The sequence below is a fragment of the Dendropsophus ebraccatus genome, chromosome 5 (genome assembly GCF_027789765.1).
Source record: "Dendropsophus ebraccatus isolate aDenEbr1 chromosome 5, aDenEbr1.pat, whole genome shotgun sequence".
In the NCBI taxonomy this organism is placed as follows: Eukaryota; Metazoa; Chordata; class Amphibia; order Anura; family Hylidae; genus Dendropsophus; species Dendropsophus ebraccatus.
In genome coordinates, this window is record NC_091458.1 from 44,947,910 (window position 1) to 44,965,458 (window position 17,549).

Below are 17,549 nucleotides of genomic sequence, written 5' to 3' on the forward strand. Positions count from 1 at the left end.
GCCTATACATGGCTCGGAAGTGTGAACCAGGATCAAACTTTTTATCTGGCTTTTTCCAGTCAGCCTGCATGTGGTCCATAAGTAGAGGCTGAGTAGGCAAAACACTCTCTTCTGTTTTGGGAAAACAAAATAATGCTTCATTTTTTGGAGGATTGATGTTCCATCTCTACAGTGCACTTAACACTACCAATGAGTTGAGAAGCTTTATCTTTATTAAAGAGGTAAAGTTCTTCAGACACTGCTCCAGAGGGCTGCAACCTCCTGTTAGGTGAATCACAGTTAAATGACCTCGGCAGCCAGAGAGAAGCAGGGCGCGTGCGCCGGAAAACTGAGCTGACTGCGCCTGCGCCACTGATGTCACAGACCGAGGGAGGAACACAGCGGGTAAAACACTTCCTGCCGAAGACGCGCGGCACACTCTGGTCTGCCCGGATTACCCCAGCCCGGCGCTCATGACGGGGATGTGTTGCCTCACCAGACCTGTTCCTCTGTATCCACCACGGGACCCGACGGTAAGATGCTCAGCAACAGACATCTAAGCACTACGCAGAGTGCTGACAGGGAACCTACATGGGGGAATATACTGGGGAATCCAAGTAAAGAGCCGCCCGAATGTATAAAAAGGTGGTCAGGAAATATAAGACCAGAGCTTTCCCATAAAAGAGAAGATGACCTGACAAAGCATGTTCAGAGCTTCTAACAGTAATCTATAGTAAATATATATATTTTTATATCGGGTTGTCATGACACACATGATCAGAGCCCACCATACCTAAGAAAGAAAAAGAAAGAGAAAAAGATTAGATTTTAAAGGGAAAAAAGAAAAATCCTTCTGCCCTGCAGAAGAAACAAAGAACTTGTGTGGTGTGATTACTAGGGGCTTCTTATGGCATGGTAATCAGGGCAAGGCGTATCACCTGTTCATGCTCTAATTGTTTTGTTTCTTCTGCCTGGTAGGATGAAACTCATGTTACCCAATTGTTTTCCTGTGCTGCCGTAGGACGAATAGAAGAGTTTATTACTCAGGCATCAGACTTGTAGAGTGTCTGAATGGTGGCATGTTCCATGGAGTGGCCATAAATTATGCCGTCTGCTACACACCACTGACTTCATTGACCCCATGACCTGCAAATAATAGCTGGACACGGACACAGAATGCAAGGAAGTCAGGGCTGCAAACGCTGCAGGTATTGCTATATGCTTCAGACACCACTACACTGCCCCTTTATATGAAGGACAAGGTGTAATGGTAGTATATAAGATCATCATGAGTAGTTACAATGCATTGACTCTTGTAAAAGTCAGGGGCTTTTATTCTTGGAGATGCAATAAAGATTAAAGAATTGGTTACACACTGGTGGAATTGGAAACTTGGAGAATTTTTCTGTGTCGTACTCACTACAGATGGAAGGTAGTGCCTGACCAGGGTGATTTATGATGGAGCTGGATTGTGTGTGAACAGGTTTTCTGGGGGGGGATTTAAGCGCTATTTCAGGATTCACCTCAGGCAGCAGAAAACCTAGAATCAGCCCTGTGTAAAGCTAGAGATATAACCAGTAGGAAGAGGGAGATTGTGATCTTGCCATATAGAGCTTTACTGAGACCACAGCTAGAATACTGCGGCCAGTTTTGGAGACTTATAAAAAGTTATTTAGAACAGGTCCAGAGATGGGCTACAAAAATGGTGGAAGTTCTTAAGCATAAAACTAAATCAGGAAAGACTTAAAGTGACACTGTCACCCCATTTTTTCATTCTGACCTCTCTACACAGGTGTAAAGGGTAAATTTTGCAGTTTTCAAACCTTATTTTATATCAAAGGTCAAAGTGCTTGTTCAAGTAAAAAGTGATCTTTTATCATCGCCAGATTACGTTAAGTGGGCGGGCTTCACAGCAACTGAGCCATTTAGCCCTGCCCACAGCACCACCGCAGACCCCACCCCTCTGTGATGTCATCAGCACATAAGCACTGCCCCTCGGCCATGTGGATTTATGTGCCAATGTTTTTCTATTCCAAGATATTCTGATTATCTGGGAAATTTGAGTTATAGAAAAGGCTTTGTACAGTCTGCAAATTAAATATGTGAATATGTGGAATATTTAGGTAATCTCCAGAAAGCCCTTGCTGGACAGTATGTAAATAAGACAGATTAAAGGCACAAAGAGCCTTCAAGAAAGTGCTAACTTGATGGCAGTCAAATCCTTATTCCCAGTGGTTTAGTTCCATTGTACAGGAGGAAAAAAAGGCACAAGTTTTAAAATTTTTTGAGATAACACTTCTCTTGAAGGAGAAGCATCCACCTGAAGGGAGAAAAGTAAATGGCACAGTACAGCTCTTGTTTACTCAGCGGCACAGGTCATGTAATACGGCCCAAAGTATACAGGATTTAAAATGGGTTCATGAGCTTCTAAGGTCAGTGCTATAAACATTTGCGACAATTTTAATTGTCACATGGCAGTTGCAGTTAATAGAACTGGCATTATTCAAATGAAAACATTATTATTATCATTATTATTATTATTATTATTATTATTATTATAGCAATCCATTGTGTAGTATGTACATACAGTTTTCATGGCACTTTCGAACAAATGAAAAACGTTTCTAATCTCTTCATCCGTTCTGTCGTTGTATCTTTCTACTTCTTTTAGGCTTCTGAATGTTTGCCCTGTAGGACTAATAGAAAAAAAAATTAGTTCAACATAGGAAAACTCAAAGAGAAAATCTTATGTAGACCTGCAAGCAAATTGTCCAATATCTATAAAACAAGGTCTGTAAAAGTTTATTTTATAGACAGAAAGAAATCAGACTGTGACAGACATTAAATGAAACTCTATGGAATGATACCTTTTATAAGTTTTGTATGTTTGCCCAGCAAGTTTCCCTGATTTACGAATGCATGTTTTTATTTTCCAGCCAGTTCCCATTTCAGGCCAGTCTTCAAAGGTTACATTCTGGTTAGAAAACCTCTATAATGAAGCAAGAATGGTAGATGGTAACATGTAAGGGCCCTGTTACACAGAAAGATTATCTGACAGATTATAAAACACTCATATAATAGGAGCAATTACAATAACAGTCATTGACAATAAATAAATAAAAAGATAGAATTGTTGCATTGCAGTCTCTGGTAGAAAAGAAAATGATTTCAGGTGTGCTCTGAGCAGACACTGGGTTTTGCCACAAGAAGGTGAGGGTATTATACACATTCCAGGGGTATATATGAAGGGTATTATATACATATTTGAGGGGTATATATGAGGCTATTAAATATATATTTTTAGAGGGGTATATATGAGGGGAATTAAATACATATGAGAAGGGTATATATGAGGATATTATGAGGCCCTCCAATATGTATATAGTACCCTCATATATACCCCTCTCATATGTATATAATACCTCTCATATATATACCTCTCTAATAGACTTGGGGGGAGATTTATCAAAGGGTGTAAAATTTAGACTGGTGCAAACTACCCACAGCAACCAATCACAGCTCAGCTTTGGGCAGTGCTGAAAGGAAAGCTGAGCTGTGATTGGTTGCTGTGGGCAGTTTGCACCAGTCTAAATTTTACACCCTTTGATAAATCTCCCCCTCGGTGCTTGTACTGCAGCTCCTTGATTTTGCAGGTCTTCCCAGCAGGTCACTTAAGCACAGCAGGTCACAGATGGAAGATGCAGCTACAATAGGTGGGGCGGGGGGGTGGGGACCTCGTTATTGGGTGTGCGAGCCACTCCCTTGAGATGCTGTCCCAGGGTGGGGGGAGGAGGGGTAGCAGAGGATAACAGGCCCCACAGAGACACTGTGAGGAGGCAGAGGATCGTGGGCCCTGCAGAGACACTGTGAAGAGTCTGAGGATGGTGCCAGCAAATTCGGGCCCCGGCCATGGAGACCCGTGGGGGGGGTTGTTGGTGACCTATAGGTGCAGGAACGGCTGCTGTAGCTATTACCATGTAGGCAGGCCACTTCTTTTAAGGGTCTGTTCACACGCACAGACTCGCTGCGTAAAACTCGCACAGAACTCGCATCAAATTTGCACGAAAGTAGCTGCGTTTTTTGTGGTGTTGAACTCGCCTGTGAAAATCATGTGAAAATCAAAACTCGCATGTAAAAATCGCACCAAACACGCAGCGCGAATACAAATACATTGACTTGATAGCAATCAGTATCACTGTGGATTTATGTACGAGAAACTCGCAGCAATAAATGCGCAGCGAGTCTGTACGTATGAACAGACCCGTAGGCCCCGTTCCCACTGAGCAAAACTAGCGGAACATGTTCATTCTTCAGCGCGGACAGAGCAGGAGCACACACCTCCCATAGACTCCCATTATGAGAGGGAGGCTAACGGCATTCCGCGGCGGACAATTCCGTTGCGGAATTCCGCTAGTTTTGCTCAATGGGAACGGGGCCTTAAAGGGAAACCCGTGCCCCTCTGCTGTGGTCTGCCGTGGTTGCATGGTCTGCCTCTATTGTAGCTAGTTGAGGCAGTTGATAAAGGCGACTTTGCCGAAACGTGTCTTGCCTGATTGTATGTGTGCACCATCTCTTGTAAATAAACGCACTTTTGCAAGTTAAAGCTGTGGTGAAGTGTCGGGAATCCTTGTTGATTATATCCACGAGCACCACGTGACGGAGTGCCAACATTGTAGCTGCATATTCTCTATTGTAGCTACGGCACTGCCAACTGCTGGTGTGATGACTGAGGAGCCATTGCACTGCTACTAGCAGTGATACAACATACCAAAACAGCGCTGTGATATGTGCAAGACATCCTGCAGCCACATGGGCTGCCTCTCATGAAAGGGCTCCCAGATGGAATTTTTCAGGTGTAAAATGCTCACCCACACACAGCAAGGGTTTTTCAGGAATGGCACCACCAGTTTGCAACACATCTTTGCCTGCTTGGTTGCCAGATTTATCACCAATTGAGCATTTATGGGACCAGCTGAGACACCAGCTTTGGCAACCTACATGTATGTGCAGGGTCCACTGTTCCTTTTAGCTAGTATAGGTCGGTACCGTGTATATGTGTAAGCTCTGAGACTCTGAAGTCACGAGTATGTAACTCCCACCACCAGATGTCACTGTTCTATTGCACAGATGATAGTCTATGTAAGGGTTAACTGATGTCTCTATTAATTGTGTATTTCCTGACACTGTCTGATGATTTCTACTAACCAATCCCTGAGCTAGCTACCTCAGGAGCTAATGTCCTATCACAGAGTTATCCTATGTCTATTACCCAATCAGATGCCCCCCTGTTAGCCTTACATGTAAAGTGGGGTGGGACTATTGGGTTCAGCTGTTTCGTTTGCTGTTCAGTCTTGTCAGTGTATGAGAGAAACAGTGGGTTCACAGAGCCTGTTGAGAGTATTCTTCCAGGCCTTGGCCTTCCGCCAAGAGCCTTGAGTGGGACGCCTTCTCTATTTCTTCTAATTACAGAGATCTGAGCCATGTCTGTCTATGGCACTGTGTGGGGGGAATGCGGTAAAGGATGGGACTAATTTATTCACGCTGGAGGACTATTTTCTTTTCTTCTGCTACCTCTGAATGATTATACAAGTGTATTGAGGTACTCTGTAAGTAGCTAAGCTAAGTGCAAAGGCTGAGTCTCTACTGCAAGTTGCTAGCGTGTCCATTGAGGGTCTCCCAGACAACTAGTTCTCCCACTGGGTGGGCTTGCAATCCCTGATCGTGTGTAATTCTGTGCCCACACAGAAGCATAGGCAGATGTCTTTTTCAGTGGTTTCAAGAAATTTCTCTAACAGCCCCGGCTGAACCATTGTTTCTGAATAGACCCCAGTCTGTGACCTGCAGGGTCACCCATGTTATACCACTAAGAGTCTACTTCTACTAACAAACGTATATTCAACTCAACCACTGTCTTCCAAGTATACCTAAAGCAGCTATTGTATTTCAAGTGTATTTCAGTATTTTCAGCAGCTATTGTCTTCAAAGATTGTTCAAGTCTTTATCATTATTCTCTGGACAGCCTAGACAGCCTATTGTACTCAGAGACTGTCATATCTTGTACTGTCCTTCAAAGCAATTCAGTAAACTATTCTGTGTTTAAGTTTATCAGTGCCTCTATCATCTCTCCCGCACAACACCTGCAGCTCTACAACCCTCACTCTACTCTGCAACTGCAGCAACTACTACTCCTAGTAGGCATGCCAGCGCCAGTTCAGCGTATACAGGAGTGGCCAGCTGGTCCCACTCCTGGCTACTGTGACAAGTGCCTGTGTGGTGCTCCCCAACATCTGCCCCCTGATTCACTGTTCCCCTCATGCGCTGCACTGCAGGGGGCTATATGTGCAAGATCTACAGGCCCAACTGTAACAACTTTGGGCAATCATGTAAATGCATCCAAGGGTATCTCTAGCACTGAGCATCTGGGGTACCAACTCTAGACTTTAATCTGGTGAATTGGATCTCTGAACACTTCAATCCACTGCATTTGGGTCCTCCAGATACAGATACAATGAAGTATTGAGCGACAAAGCCTCAGTGAACCCCTAACCACTAACATACACAAACACACATTACTGACACAGACACTTAAAGGAGAAGTCCAGCAAAAATTTTTTATTAAAGTATTGTATTGCCTCCCAAAAGTTATACAAATCCCCAACATACACTTATTATGGGAAATGCACATAAAATACTTTTTCTCTGCACTTACTACTGCATCAAGGCTTCACTTCCTGGCTAACATGGTGATGTCACAACCCAACTCCCAGAGCTGTGCGGGCTGTGGCTGCTGGAGAGGATGATGGCAGAGGGATGCTCAGTGTCCCTCCAGTGCCCTGTGTCCCTCAGTGTCCCCCTCCCATCATCCTCTCCAGCAGCCACAGCCCGCACAGCTCTGGGAGTCGTGGTGTGACATCACCATTTTATCCAGTAAGTGACATCACCATGTTATCCAGGAAGTGAAGCCTTGATGCAGTAGTAAGTGCAGGGAAAAAAGCACTTTATAAGCATTTTCCGTAATAAGTGTATATTGGTGATTTGTATAACTTTTGGGGGGCAATACAATACTTTAATAAAAATTTTCGCCGGACTTCTCCTTTAATGAGACATACACATTACTGACTGATTTACTGACACACACACACCTCTTACAAACCGAGGTCATGATATCACCACAGCATGTAAGGGATAAAGCTGCCATGATCTGAAGTTTTTCAGCTCCTGGCAGATAGCACATTAACCTAGCTGTGCAGCTAAGCTGCTGCCTCAGAAAGACGGACGCCTAGCCAAAATACACTTAGTGGTTGCCTTATAAAAACACATATGGTTGGTCACTAAGAGGTTAAATAAACTCACAATAAACACAGCAGAACACACGAAATGTAGTCACAAATAATGCAACAAACAGTTTGAACAGAAAAAATAAACGCACATACTATTTATTTCATCATATCCATAGAAAAAATTGTGGCACTCACCCTTGTAGCAGTAAAAAAAGCCTTTATTGTAGCGGCTCGGTACAGACGCTGACAAGTGACTGGGCTACAGCCGTTTCACGCACATGCGCAGCGCGCTTCCTCAAGGCCCTACACGTCATCAGTATTTCCAACCTTTTAACACCATCACACAGGTGTAACAATCAATTATACAAAATACATTTTAAACAGAAAGACATACATGTTAAAATAACTTATAAACATTCATGTGGCGTTACAGGTGAATACCGTGGAGATCTAATCTAATCTATCATTCAGTCCCAGCGGACCCAAAGCTTCAGTTTTTAGAATTAGTTCTGTTTCTTTTTTTAGTAGTAAATCGTGTCTGTTGCCTCCATGTTGCGGTTGTTTCACCCGGGCCAGGCCCAAAAACTGTAATTCACTGATATCACCCCCATGAACTTCGCGAACATGTGAAGTAAGCCTCGGGCAACCTTTTCCTGTCTGAATGGACCTAAGATGTTCAGAAAACCGCTTAAATAAGGGGCGAATAGTTTTTCCCAAATAATAACAGCCACAATTACAAATAACAGCATACACTACATATGTGGTGCGACATGTAAAGAAATCTCTAATCACCCAATTTACACCACCTAACTGTATGTTCTTTACAGTGTGGAGATATTTACAGTATCGACATTGACCACATTTGTAATTACCTGGTTGTAATGAGCTAGAAAGCCAGTGTTCACTATCCTGTTCTTTTTGAGTCAGCCATCCCTTAACTAGTTCATCTCGTAGGTTTTTACAGCGTTTAAAGGCTACCAAGGGGGGTACGGTCGCTATAGTTTTTAGACATTCATCACCCTCCAATAAGTGCCAGCACTTACAGACAGCGGAGCGAACTACCGCGTTCATAGGGCTGTGTTTAAATGTGAACACAGTCCTATCCGCGTTACCGCAACAGTGTCTATTACTATACAGTAACTGTTTGCGATTCAGAGATTTAGCTTTCACTCTACATTTGTCTATTTCATTCCGTGGGTAACCCCTTGCTATTAGTCTTTTGGATAGGGCCTCTGCCTGTGTATCAAAAAGGGATTCTGTGTTATTAATACGTCTAAGGCGGACAAATTGTCCGTATGGGACAGCACGTTTTACATGTGGGGGATGATAACTCGTGTATTCAAGTAATGTATTCGTGGCAGTAGGTTTACGATATCCACTTATCTCCAACCCATTTTCTGTGATTTCTATATGTGTATCCAAGAAATCTAGTGTCTTACCCCCAAAATTAGCTGTAAATGTCATGTTGAACTCATTGTCATTGAGGTATGTAAGAAACTCAAAAAATTCAGCTTCCTGTCCTGACCATACAATCAATATATCATCTAAATAGCGTAAGCCCTATGAACGCGGTAGTTCGCTCCGCTGTCTATAAGTGCTGGCACTTATTGGAGGGTGATGAATGTCTAAAAACAATAGCGACCGTACCCCCCTTGGTAGCCTTTAAACGCTGTAAAAACCTACGAGATGAACTAGTTAAGGGACGGCTGACTCAAAAAGTACAGGATAGTGAACACTGGCTTTCTAGCTCATTACAACCAGGTAATTACAAATGTGGTCAATGTCGATACTGTAAATATCTCCACACTGTAAAGAACATACAGTTAGGTGGTGTAAATTGGGTGATTAGAGATTTCTTTACATGTCGCACCACATATGTAGTGTATGCTGTTATTTGTAATTGTGGCTGTTATTATTTGGGAAAAACTATTCGCCCTTATTTAAGCGGTTTTCTGAACATCTTAGGTCCATTCAGATAGGAAAAGGTTGCCCGAGGCTTATTTCATATGTTCGCGAAGTTCATGGGGGTGATATCAGTGAATTACAGTTTTTGGGCCTGGCCCGGGTGAAACAACCGCAACATGGAGGCAACAGACACGATTTACTACTAAAAAAAGAAACAGAACTAATTCTAAAAACGGAAGCTTTGGGTCCGCTGGGACTGAATGATGGATTAGATCTCCACGGTATTCACCTGTAACCACACATGAATGTTTTTAAGTTATTTTAACATGTATGTCTTTCTGTTTAAAATGTATTTTGTATAATTGATTGTTACACCTGTGTGATGGTGTTAAAAGGTTGGACATACTGATGACGTGTAGGGCCTTGAGGAAGCACGCTGCGCATGCGCGTGAAACGGCTGTAGCCCAGTCACTTGTCAGCGTCTGTACCGAGCCACTACAATAAAGGCTTTTTTACTGCTACAAGGGTGAGAGCCACAATTTTTTCTATGGATATGATTGGACTTGTTGTGCTGAATTGTTGAGCAACACCACCAGCAGAATTGAGGAAATCCAATAGCGGGGATATGTCTCTTTAAACCAAGCTGAGAAGGTAGTGGTGCCGGGAGTGTTATTCCTTCTGGATTGGACACAACTATTTATTTCATGTTCACACTCTGATAGTGAGGTAATCATTTGTAAAGAGTGCACATACAGTATTACAACCTGTTAGGCCCCGTTCCCACTGAGCAAAACTAGCGGACAATTCCGCCGCAGAGAGCCGTTAGCCTCCCTCTTATAACGGGAGTCTATGGGAGGCGCGCGCTCCTGCTCTGTCCACGCTGAAGAGTGAACATGAATTCCGCTAGTTTTGCTAAGTGGGAACGGGGCCTTAGTCACTAAATAGGAAAGCCCTTCATTTTCCTCCTGTATCATAATCATAGCTTCTGTCACTTCCAACAGAAATAATTGAAGTATACTAGAAAGCTTTGTGTTCTCAATCTCACCATCACTTCGCTGCTTGGTATCATCAGCTGATCTCTGCTGGTCTGGGGACTTTCTTCTTGTCTGTCACTGGAGGCACAAGGGTCTTCTGGCAATAGGAACATAGCACTGGAAGGTGACACTTGTGCCTGATCCATGTCTGCTTCTTTAAGGATAAAGAGAAATCTGGGGCTAACTTGTTTGTAGTTTCATTTTATTATGTAAGATTGACTTTCTATTCTGTCTCTGACAGGATGTGAAATAATTTGCAATTTTATTCCCTTCCCATGAACGGAAGTTCCGGTTACGAAATATAATAGAAGCCACATATTTTATCGCTTGTGATAATCTCAGGCAAAATTTTTCTGCACAGTTACACTGCAGCCTCTTCACATACATGATGCAGTAACACAATTAAATGATGCTAAACGTCACAGAGGATCAGAGCCGACACTGCCAATCCCACCTGGACAAAAAACCAGGCATAAGCAATATATCCTATGTAAGGTAATATTAGATAAAGTCCTTATTGTGGGGCTCAAGGTCAAACAAAAATGATGCTTGGAGATGAAAAGAAAAAAAGGCACACATTAAATAAAAATTTTACTTTATTCCAATATCGGCGTTACAGGTAGAGAATACAGCGTGCTGTGTGGTGTTACAGTTAGAGAATACAGTGCTGTGTGGTGTTACAGGTAGAGAATACAGCATGCTGTGTGGTATTACAGGTAGAGAATACAGTGTGCTGTGTGGTGTTACAGGTAGAGAATACAGTGTGCTGTGTAGTGTTACAGGTAGAGAATACAGTGTGCTGTGTGGTGTTACAGTTAGAGAATACAGTGCTGTGTGGTGTTACAGGTAGAGAATACAGCATGCTGTGTGGTGTTACAGGTAGAGAATACAGCGTGCTGTGTGGTGTTACAGGTAGAGAATACAGTGTGCTGTGTAGTGTTACAGGTAGAGAATACAGTGTGCTGTGTGGTGTTACAGGTAGAGAATACAGTGTGCTGTGTGGTGTTACAGGTAGAGAATACAGTGTGCTGTGTGGTGTTACAGATAGAGAATACAGTGCACTGTGTGGTGTTACAGATAGAGAATACAGCGTGCTTTGTGGTGTTACAGGTAGATAATACAGTGCTGTGTGGTGTTACAGGTAGAGAATACAGTGCGCTGTGTGGTGTTACAGGTAGAGAATACAGTGTGCTGTGTGATGCTACAGTTAGAGAATACAGCGTGCTGTGTGGTGTTACAGGTAGAAAATACAGTGTGCTGTGTGGTGTTACAGGTAGAGAATACAGCGTGCTGTGTGGTGTTACAGGTAGAGAATACAGCGTGCTGTGTGGTGTTAGTTAGAGAATACAGTGTGCTGTGTGGTGTTACAGGTAGAGAATACAGCGTGCTGTGTGGTGTTACAGTTAGAGAATACAGTGTGCTGTGTGGTGAATCACTCAGAGGATTGGGGGATCCAGCCAAGCTTCTTGTGATATCATGCCCTGCCCCCTGTCTGCATCATCAGCCTGTGCTCAGCAAACACGCACAATGTGAGACAGACACATGTAATTTTTGTCTCCTAATGTGGGAGACTAGTGGGAGCAGGAAATAGCGTAGATTGGCACTGAGGCCAGTTTTCTTCACTTCTTAGATGTCTTTCAGCTACCAGAGTAGCAGAACCGCACAGATATAGTAATACATTATACAGACACATCTATATAACTTTCAATGCACTTTTAGGGTGCCTTCACACGTACTGGATCCGCAGTGGATTTTCACGCTGCCAGCTTGCAGCGAAATTAGCTGCGGATCCTGTACTGTGAAGCTCAATGGGTCCCATACACGCAGTGGATCCGCTGCCAGCATGGGACCCGGCCCCTTTAACCCCTGCCTCCTTAAACCCCCGCACACCCGATCGCAGCCCCGGCCCCAAGCATATAGCACCTGCTCGGGCCGTGGCTGTGTAATGCTCCCTGCATCAGTGCTGCCGTGCAGGGGAGCCGGGAGCATCACACAGCCCCGGCCCGAGCAGGTGATGTATGCTCGGGGCCGGGGCTGCTGGGCTGCGATCGGGGGGGCGGGAGCAGCGATCCGGCGTGCGGAGGTTTAAGGGGGCCAGGGCTGTAAGCTGCGGGCGGCCGGTGGCGCAGTGGTTAAAGGTGCCATGCAGGCAGCGGATCTGCTGCGTGTATGGGACCCATTGAGTTTCACACTACAGGATCCGCAACGGATTTGGCTGCAAACTCGCAGCGTGAGATCCGATGCGGATCCGGTAGGTGTGAAGGAACCCTAAATAGAAAAAAGTTTTCCTTATCTGGAGTTCCCCTTTATATGTACCCCACTCCTTCCTACTGTGCTTTTCCCTATGTCCTTGTCTTGTGTTGATGCTGTTTTCATCACTGATGGTTTCAGCTTTCTTTGTCTCAATTCAGTTTGACTTATTATTAGTTCACACAAGAAAGGGACTTTGCTTACTCTAGTAAAATGTTCCCGTTGTGATGACATTATTGCAATCACAAATGCTTTGGTATTAATCTCTTCATTTAATTTGTCTTCAATGGAAAACCACAAAAAGAATTGCCAAATTGGATATAATTCCACAACAAACATAAAAAGGGGGTGGACAAAAGTATTGGCACCCTTAGAAAAATCATGTGATGCTTCTCTAATTTGTGTAATTAACAGCACCTGTTACTTACCTGTGGCACATACCAGGTGGTGGCAATAACTAAATCACACTTGCAGCCAGTTTAAATGGATTAAAGTTGACTCATCCTCTCTCCTGTGTCCTTGTGTGTACCACATTGAGCATGGAGAAAAGAAAGAAGACCAAAGAACTGTCTGAGGACTTAAAAAGCCAAATTGTGAGGAAGCATGAGCAATCTTAAGGCTACAAGTCCATCTCCAAAGGCCTGAATGTTCCTGTGTCTACCGTGCGCAGTGTCATCAAGAAGTTTAGCCCATGGCACTGTGGCTAACCTCCCTACATGTGGACAGAAAAGAAAACTAAAGATTGTGTGGATGGTGGCTAAAGAACCTCGACTAACTTCCAAACAAGTTCTAGCTGCAAGTTCCAACAGTGTCAACCCGTACTATCCTTCAGCGTCTGAATGAAAAGGAACTCTATGGTAGGATACCCAGGAAGACCCCACTTCTGACCCAGAGACATAAAAAGGCCAGCCTGGAGTTTGCCAAAACTTACAAAAGTAAGTAGAGACAAAAGTAGAGACAAAAGTAGAGCCTTTTGGGAAAAGGCATCAACACAGAGTTTACAGGGGGGGAAAAAGGCCTTCAAAGAAAAGAACACGGTCCCTACAGTCGCGGAGGTCCCCTGATGTTTTGGGGTTGCTTTGCTTTCTCTGGCACTGGACTGCTTGACCGTGTGCATGGCATTATGAAGTCTGAAGACTACCAACAAATTCTGAAGCATAATGTAGGGCCCAGTGTGAGAAAGCTGGGTCTCCCTCAGAGGTCATGGGTCTTCCAGTAGGACAATGACCCAAAACACACTTCAAAAAGCACTAGAAATGGTTTGAGAGAAAGCACTGGAGACTTGTAAAGTGGCCAGCAATGAGTCCAGACCTGAATCCCATAGAACACCAGCAAAATAGGAGCGGCGGCAGCAGACCGCTGCTATCTGCAATGGGCTGCCCGGACGATCAAGCAATCACCCGGGCAGCCATCCCCCCGCAGCTCCCCTAGGCCCCCACTGTACTCACCCACTCGCTACCAACGCGTGTAATAGCGTTGGCAGTGAGTGGGTGAGTACAGTGGGGGCTGCGGGGGGCTGCCCAGGTGATTGCTTGATCGTCCGGGCAGTCGCTCCGTGTAATAGGGGCTTCAGGCTATCTTGTGCACTTTTTTAAGATAATTTATTCCTGGAGAGGTCTATAATCTTGTTTATATGTCACAGAAATGAGGAAGAGTTTGATTGAATTCCTGGATCTCTACATCTACAAGGACAAACAACGGCATGTTCAAACTGATCTGTGTAGAAAGGAGACTTCAGGTAATGCGTCATTACATGCAGGGCCGTATTAACATCTACTGCTGCCCTAGGCACTAAACCTGAAGACGCCCCATCTTCACACACCGATTGGCCTTACCAGACCTGACCAGTACCACCATACCCCCCACCTCCTTGGAAAAGACACCAGATTTACTGGCAAGTCTGAACAGGAGGTGGGAGGAAAAAAAAATAGTTTTTTCCTTCCCCTGCTCCCTGGTGCTGCCCCCCTGCAAGGTGCTGCCCTAGGCACCGGATCACGGGTGCCTAGTGGTAAATACGGCCCTGATTACATGTATTCTATTTTGTGGCCTCAAAGGAAGCCATTCCTGTTGCTCAATTGTTACATGTACAGACAGTCTGCTCTTATGATGATGTTTTGATAAACAGGCTCAAGATCTAGCCAACAGATCTGATGAACTCTGATATGAGAAATGTGAGCGTACCAAAGGCCTTGATAGAGCAAGATCAACACAAGAGAACAATTATGTTCTAAGGATAAATACCATAAAGATAAAAAAACAGGTGGCATACAGTGGTGTGAAAAAGTGTTTGTCCCCTTCCTCATTTCCTGTTTTTTTTTTGCATGTTTGTCACACTTAAGTGTTTCGGAACATCAAACCAATTTAAACAATAGTCAAGGACAACACAAGTAAACACAAAATGCAATTTGTAAATGAAGGTGTTTATTATTAAAGGAGAAAAAAAATCCAAACCATCATGGCCCTGTGTGAAAAAGTGATTGCCCCCTAAACCTAATAACTGGTTGGACCACCCTTAGCAGCAACAACTGCAACCAAACGTTTGCGATAACTTGCAATGAGTCTTTTACAGCGTTCTGGAGGAATTTTGGCCTGCTCATCTTTGCAGAATTGTTCTAATTCAGCTCCATTAGAGGGTTTTCCAGAATGAGCAGCCTTTTTAAGGTCATACCACAACATCTCAATAGGATTCAGGTCAGGACTTTGGCTCGGCCACTCCAAAGTCTTCATTTTGTTTTTCTTCAGCTATTCAGTGGTGGACTTGCTGGTGTGTTTAGGATCATTGTCCTGCTGTAGAACCCAAGTTCATTTCAGCTTGAGTTCACGAACAGATGTTCGGACATTCTCCTTCAGGATCTTTTGGTAGACAGCAGAATTCATAGTTCCATTTATCACAGCAAGTCTTCCAGATCCTGACGCAGCAAAACAGCCCCAGACCATCACACTACCACCACATTTTACTGTTGGTATAATGTTTTTATTCTGAAATGCAGTGTTCCTTTTACGCCAAATGTAATGGGACACACACCTTCCAAAGAGTTCCACTTTTGTCTCATCGGTCCACAGGATGTTTTCCCAAAAGTCTTGGGGATCATCAAGATGTGTTTTGGAAAAATTGAGACGAGTTTTAATGTTCTTTTTGCTCAGCAGTGATTTTCTTCTTGGAACTTTGCCATGCAGGCCATTTTTGCCCAGTCTTTTTCTGATGGTGGAGGCATGACCTTAACTGAGGCAAGTGAGGCCTGCAGTTCTTTGGACGTTGTTGTGGGGTCTTTTGTGACCTCTTGGATGAGTCGTCGCTGCGCTCTTGGGGTAATTTTGGGGGCGGCTGGCCACTCCTGGGAAGGTTCACCACTGTTCCATGTCTTCGCTATTTGAGGATAATGGCTCTCACTGTGGTTCGCTGGATTCCCAAAGCTTTGGAAATGGCTTTATAACCCTTTCCAGACTGATAGATCCCAATTACTTTCTTTCTCAATTGTTCCTGAGTTTCTTTGGATCTCGGCATGATGTGTAGCTTTTAAGGATCTTTTGGTGGACTTTACTGTTTCAGGCAGCTACTTTTTAAGTGATGTCTTGATTGAGAACAGGTGTGGCAATAATCAGGCCTGGGTGTGGCTAGAGAAATTGAACTGTGTGATAAACCACAGTTATAGTATGTTTTAACAAGGGGGGCAATCACTTTTTCACACAGGGCCATGATGGTTTGGATTTTTTTTCTCCTTTAATAATAAACACCTTCATTTACAAATTGCATTTTGTATTTGCTTGTGTTGTCCTTGACTATTGTTTAAATTGGTTTGATGTTCCAAAACAGTAAGTGTGACAAACATGCAAAAAAACAGGAAATGAGGAAGGGGGCATACACTTTTTCACACCACTGTATATTACACCATATAATGCTGGATAAAATGAAATGCGATCTATACTATGAAAATATTAACTTATTCTACATAAAGTAAATGCCTTCCCCCGAATACCTTCAATGACATATAGGCAAGAACATTTGATTTCTCTTCTAATAATGGGTCTAAAATTTTTAAATTACACAAGACATTATGTGTAACTTGGAAGTTGTTGTTTACTCTGCCAGCTGTCCCTGTGAATTAATGTATGTTTGGAATGAATTCCCAGAAATTGAATATTGAAGACGCTGAAAAAGATGAAATATGTTAAAAGACATTTTTCTATGATTGTGATGCTGCTCTACTGAAGGTAAGAGTTATTGACAAGGTCTATGTGGGTACACAAGGTGGGGATTGGAGAAAACAGGTCAACTAAAGATTCAGTGGATGATGAGGGTAGATAGCATTCAACCAAAGGGCTTGAGTGAGGTACTCATTTTTCCCCCATTCTTGTAATTTGCAGTAGGGGGTTTCCAATGTTTTCGAGTTAGCGCTTGTCATTTCAACAGTTTTTAATAAAGTGTTTTGTTGCAGTTCTCCTTATGTGTGGTGTATATCAATGAATTGTACGAAGTTAAAGCTCTGTGTCTGTAGGATTTTGTTCCTTGTGTTTAAAGGGGTTATCCAGTGCTACAAAAACATGGCCACTTTCTTTCAGAGACAACACGACTCTTGTCTCCAGTTCAGGTGCAGTTTCCAATTAAAGGACAAGTGCCATGAAAAACTTTTTCTCAGTAATTGAAGCACATTACAAAGTTATATAACTCTGTAATATGCTTCAATCACCTATCTGCCTCCCTTCCCTGTCTTTCCCCCCCTCAACCCCCCAGCAGGAAGTGTAGGAAACTCACACAGACCTATTTACTGTCGTCACCAAGCTCTTCTCTCAGCTTCTTCTTGTGACGATAAGTCATCAGCAGGAGGGCTGCTCTAGCTCCTGTTACACTAGCCTCCCCCCTCCCCTGCCTTGTCAGGTGACTCAGCTTGCTCAGCTCCGATTGGCTGAACAGCTGCAAGCCATCTGAGTCATGTCACTTGTTTATCTACTCTCCGACTGACTCCCAGCACATAGGCAGCCTCCCCCCTCCCCTCATACTCTCTCCTGCTGCCGAGTGAAGGTGTCATGTCACTATGGAAGATAAGCAAGTGACATGGACTCAGATGACTTGCAGTTGTTCAGCCAATCGGAGCTGAGCAAG

General features: G+C 43.7%; 1 protein-coding gene across 1 annotated transcript in view; it reads right to left on the bottom strand.

The window, feature by feature from the left end:
• Nucleotides 1–10,344, bottom strand: part of LOC138794144 (uncharacterized) — a 40,235-nt gene extending 29,891 nt beyond the window's left edge. The window contains exons 1-3 of the mRNA XM_069972912.1: nucleotides 10,210–10,344; nucleotides 2,847–2,968; nucleotides 2,567–2,675 (exon numbers count right to left, since the gene is read on the bottom strand). Of these exons, the coding sequence (XP_069829013.1) occupies nucleotides 2,567–2,675; nucleotides 2,847–2,968; nucleotides 10,210–10,344 (366 nt within the window). The remainder of the gene's footprint in view (nucleotides 1–2,566; nucleotides 2,676–2,846; nucleotides 2,969–10,209) is intronic.
• Nucleotides 10,345–17,549: the final 7,205 nt, after the last annotated feature.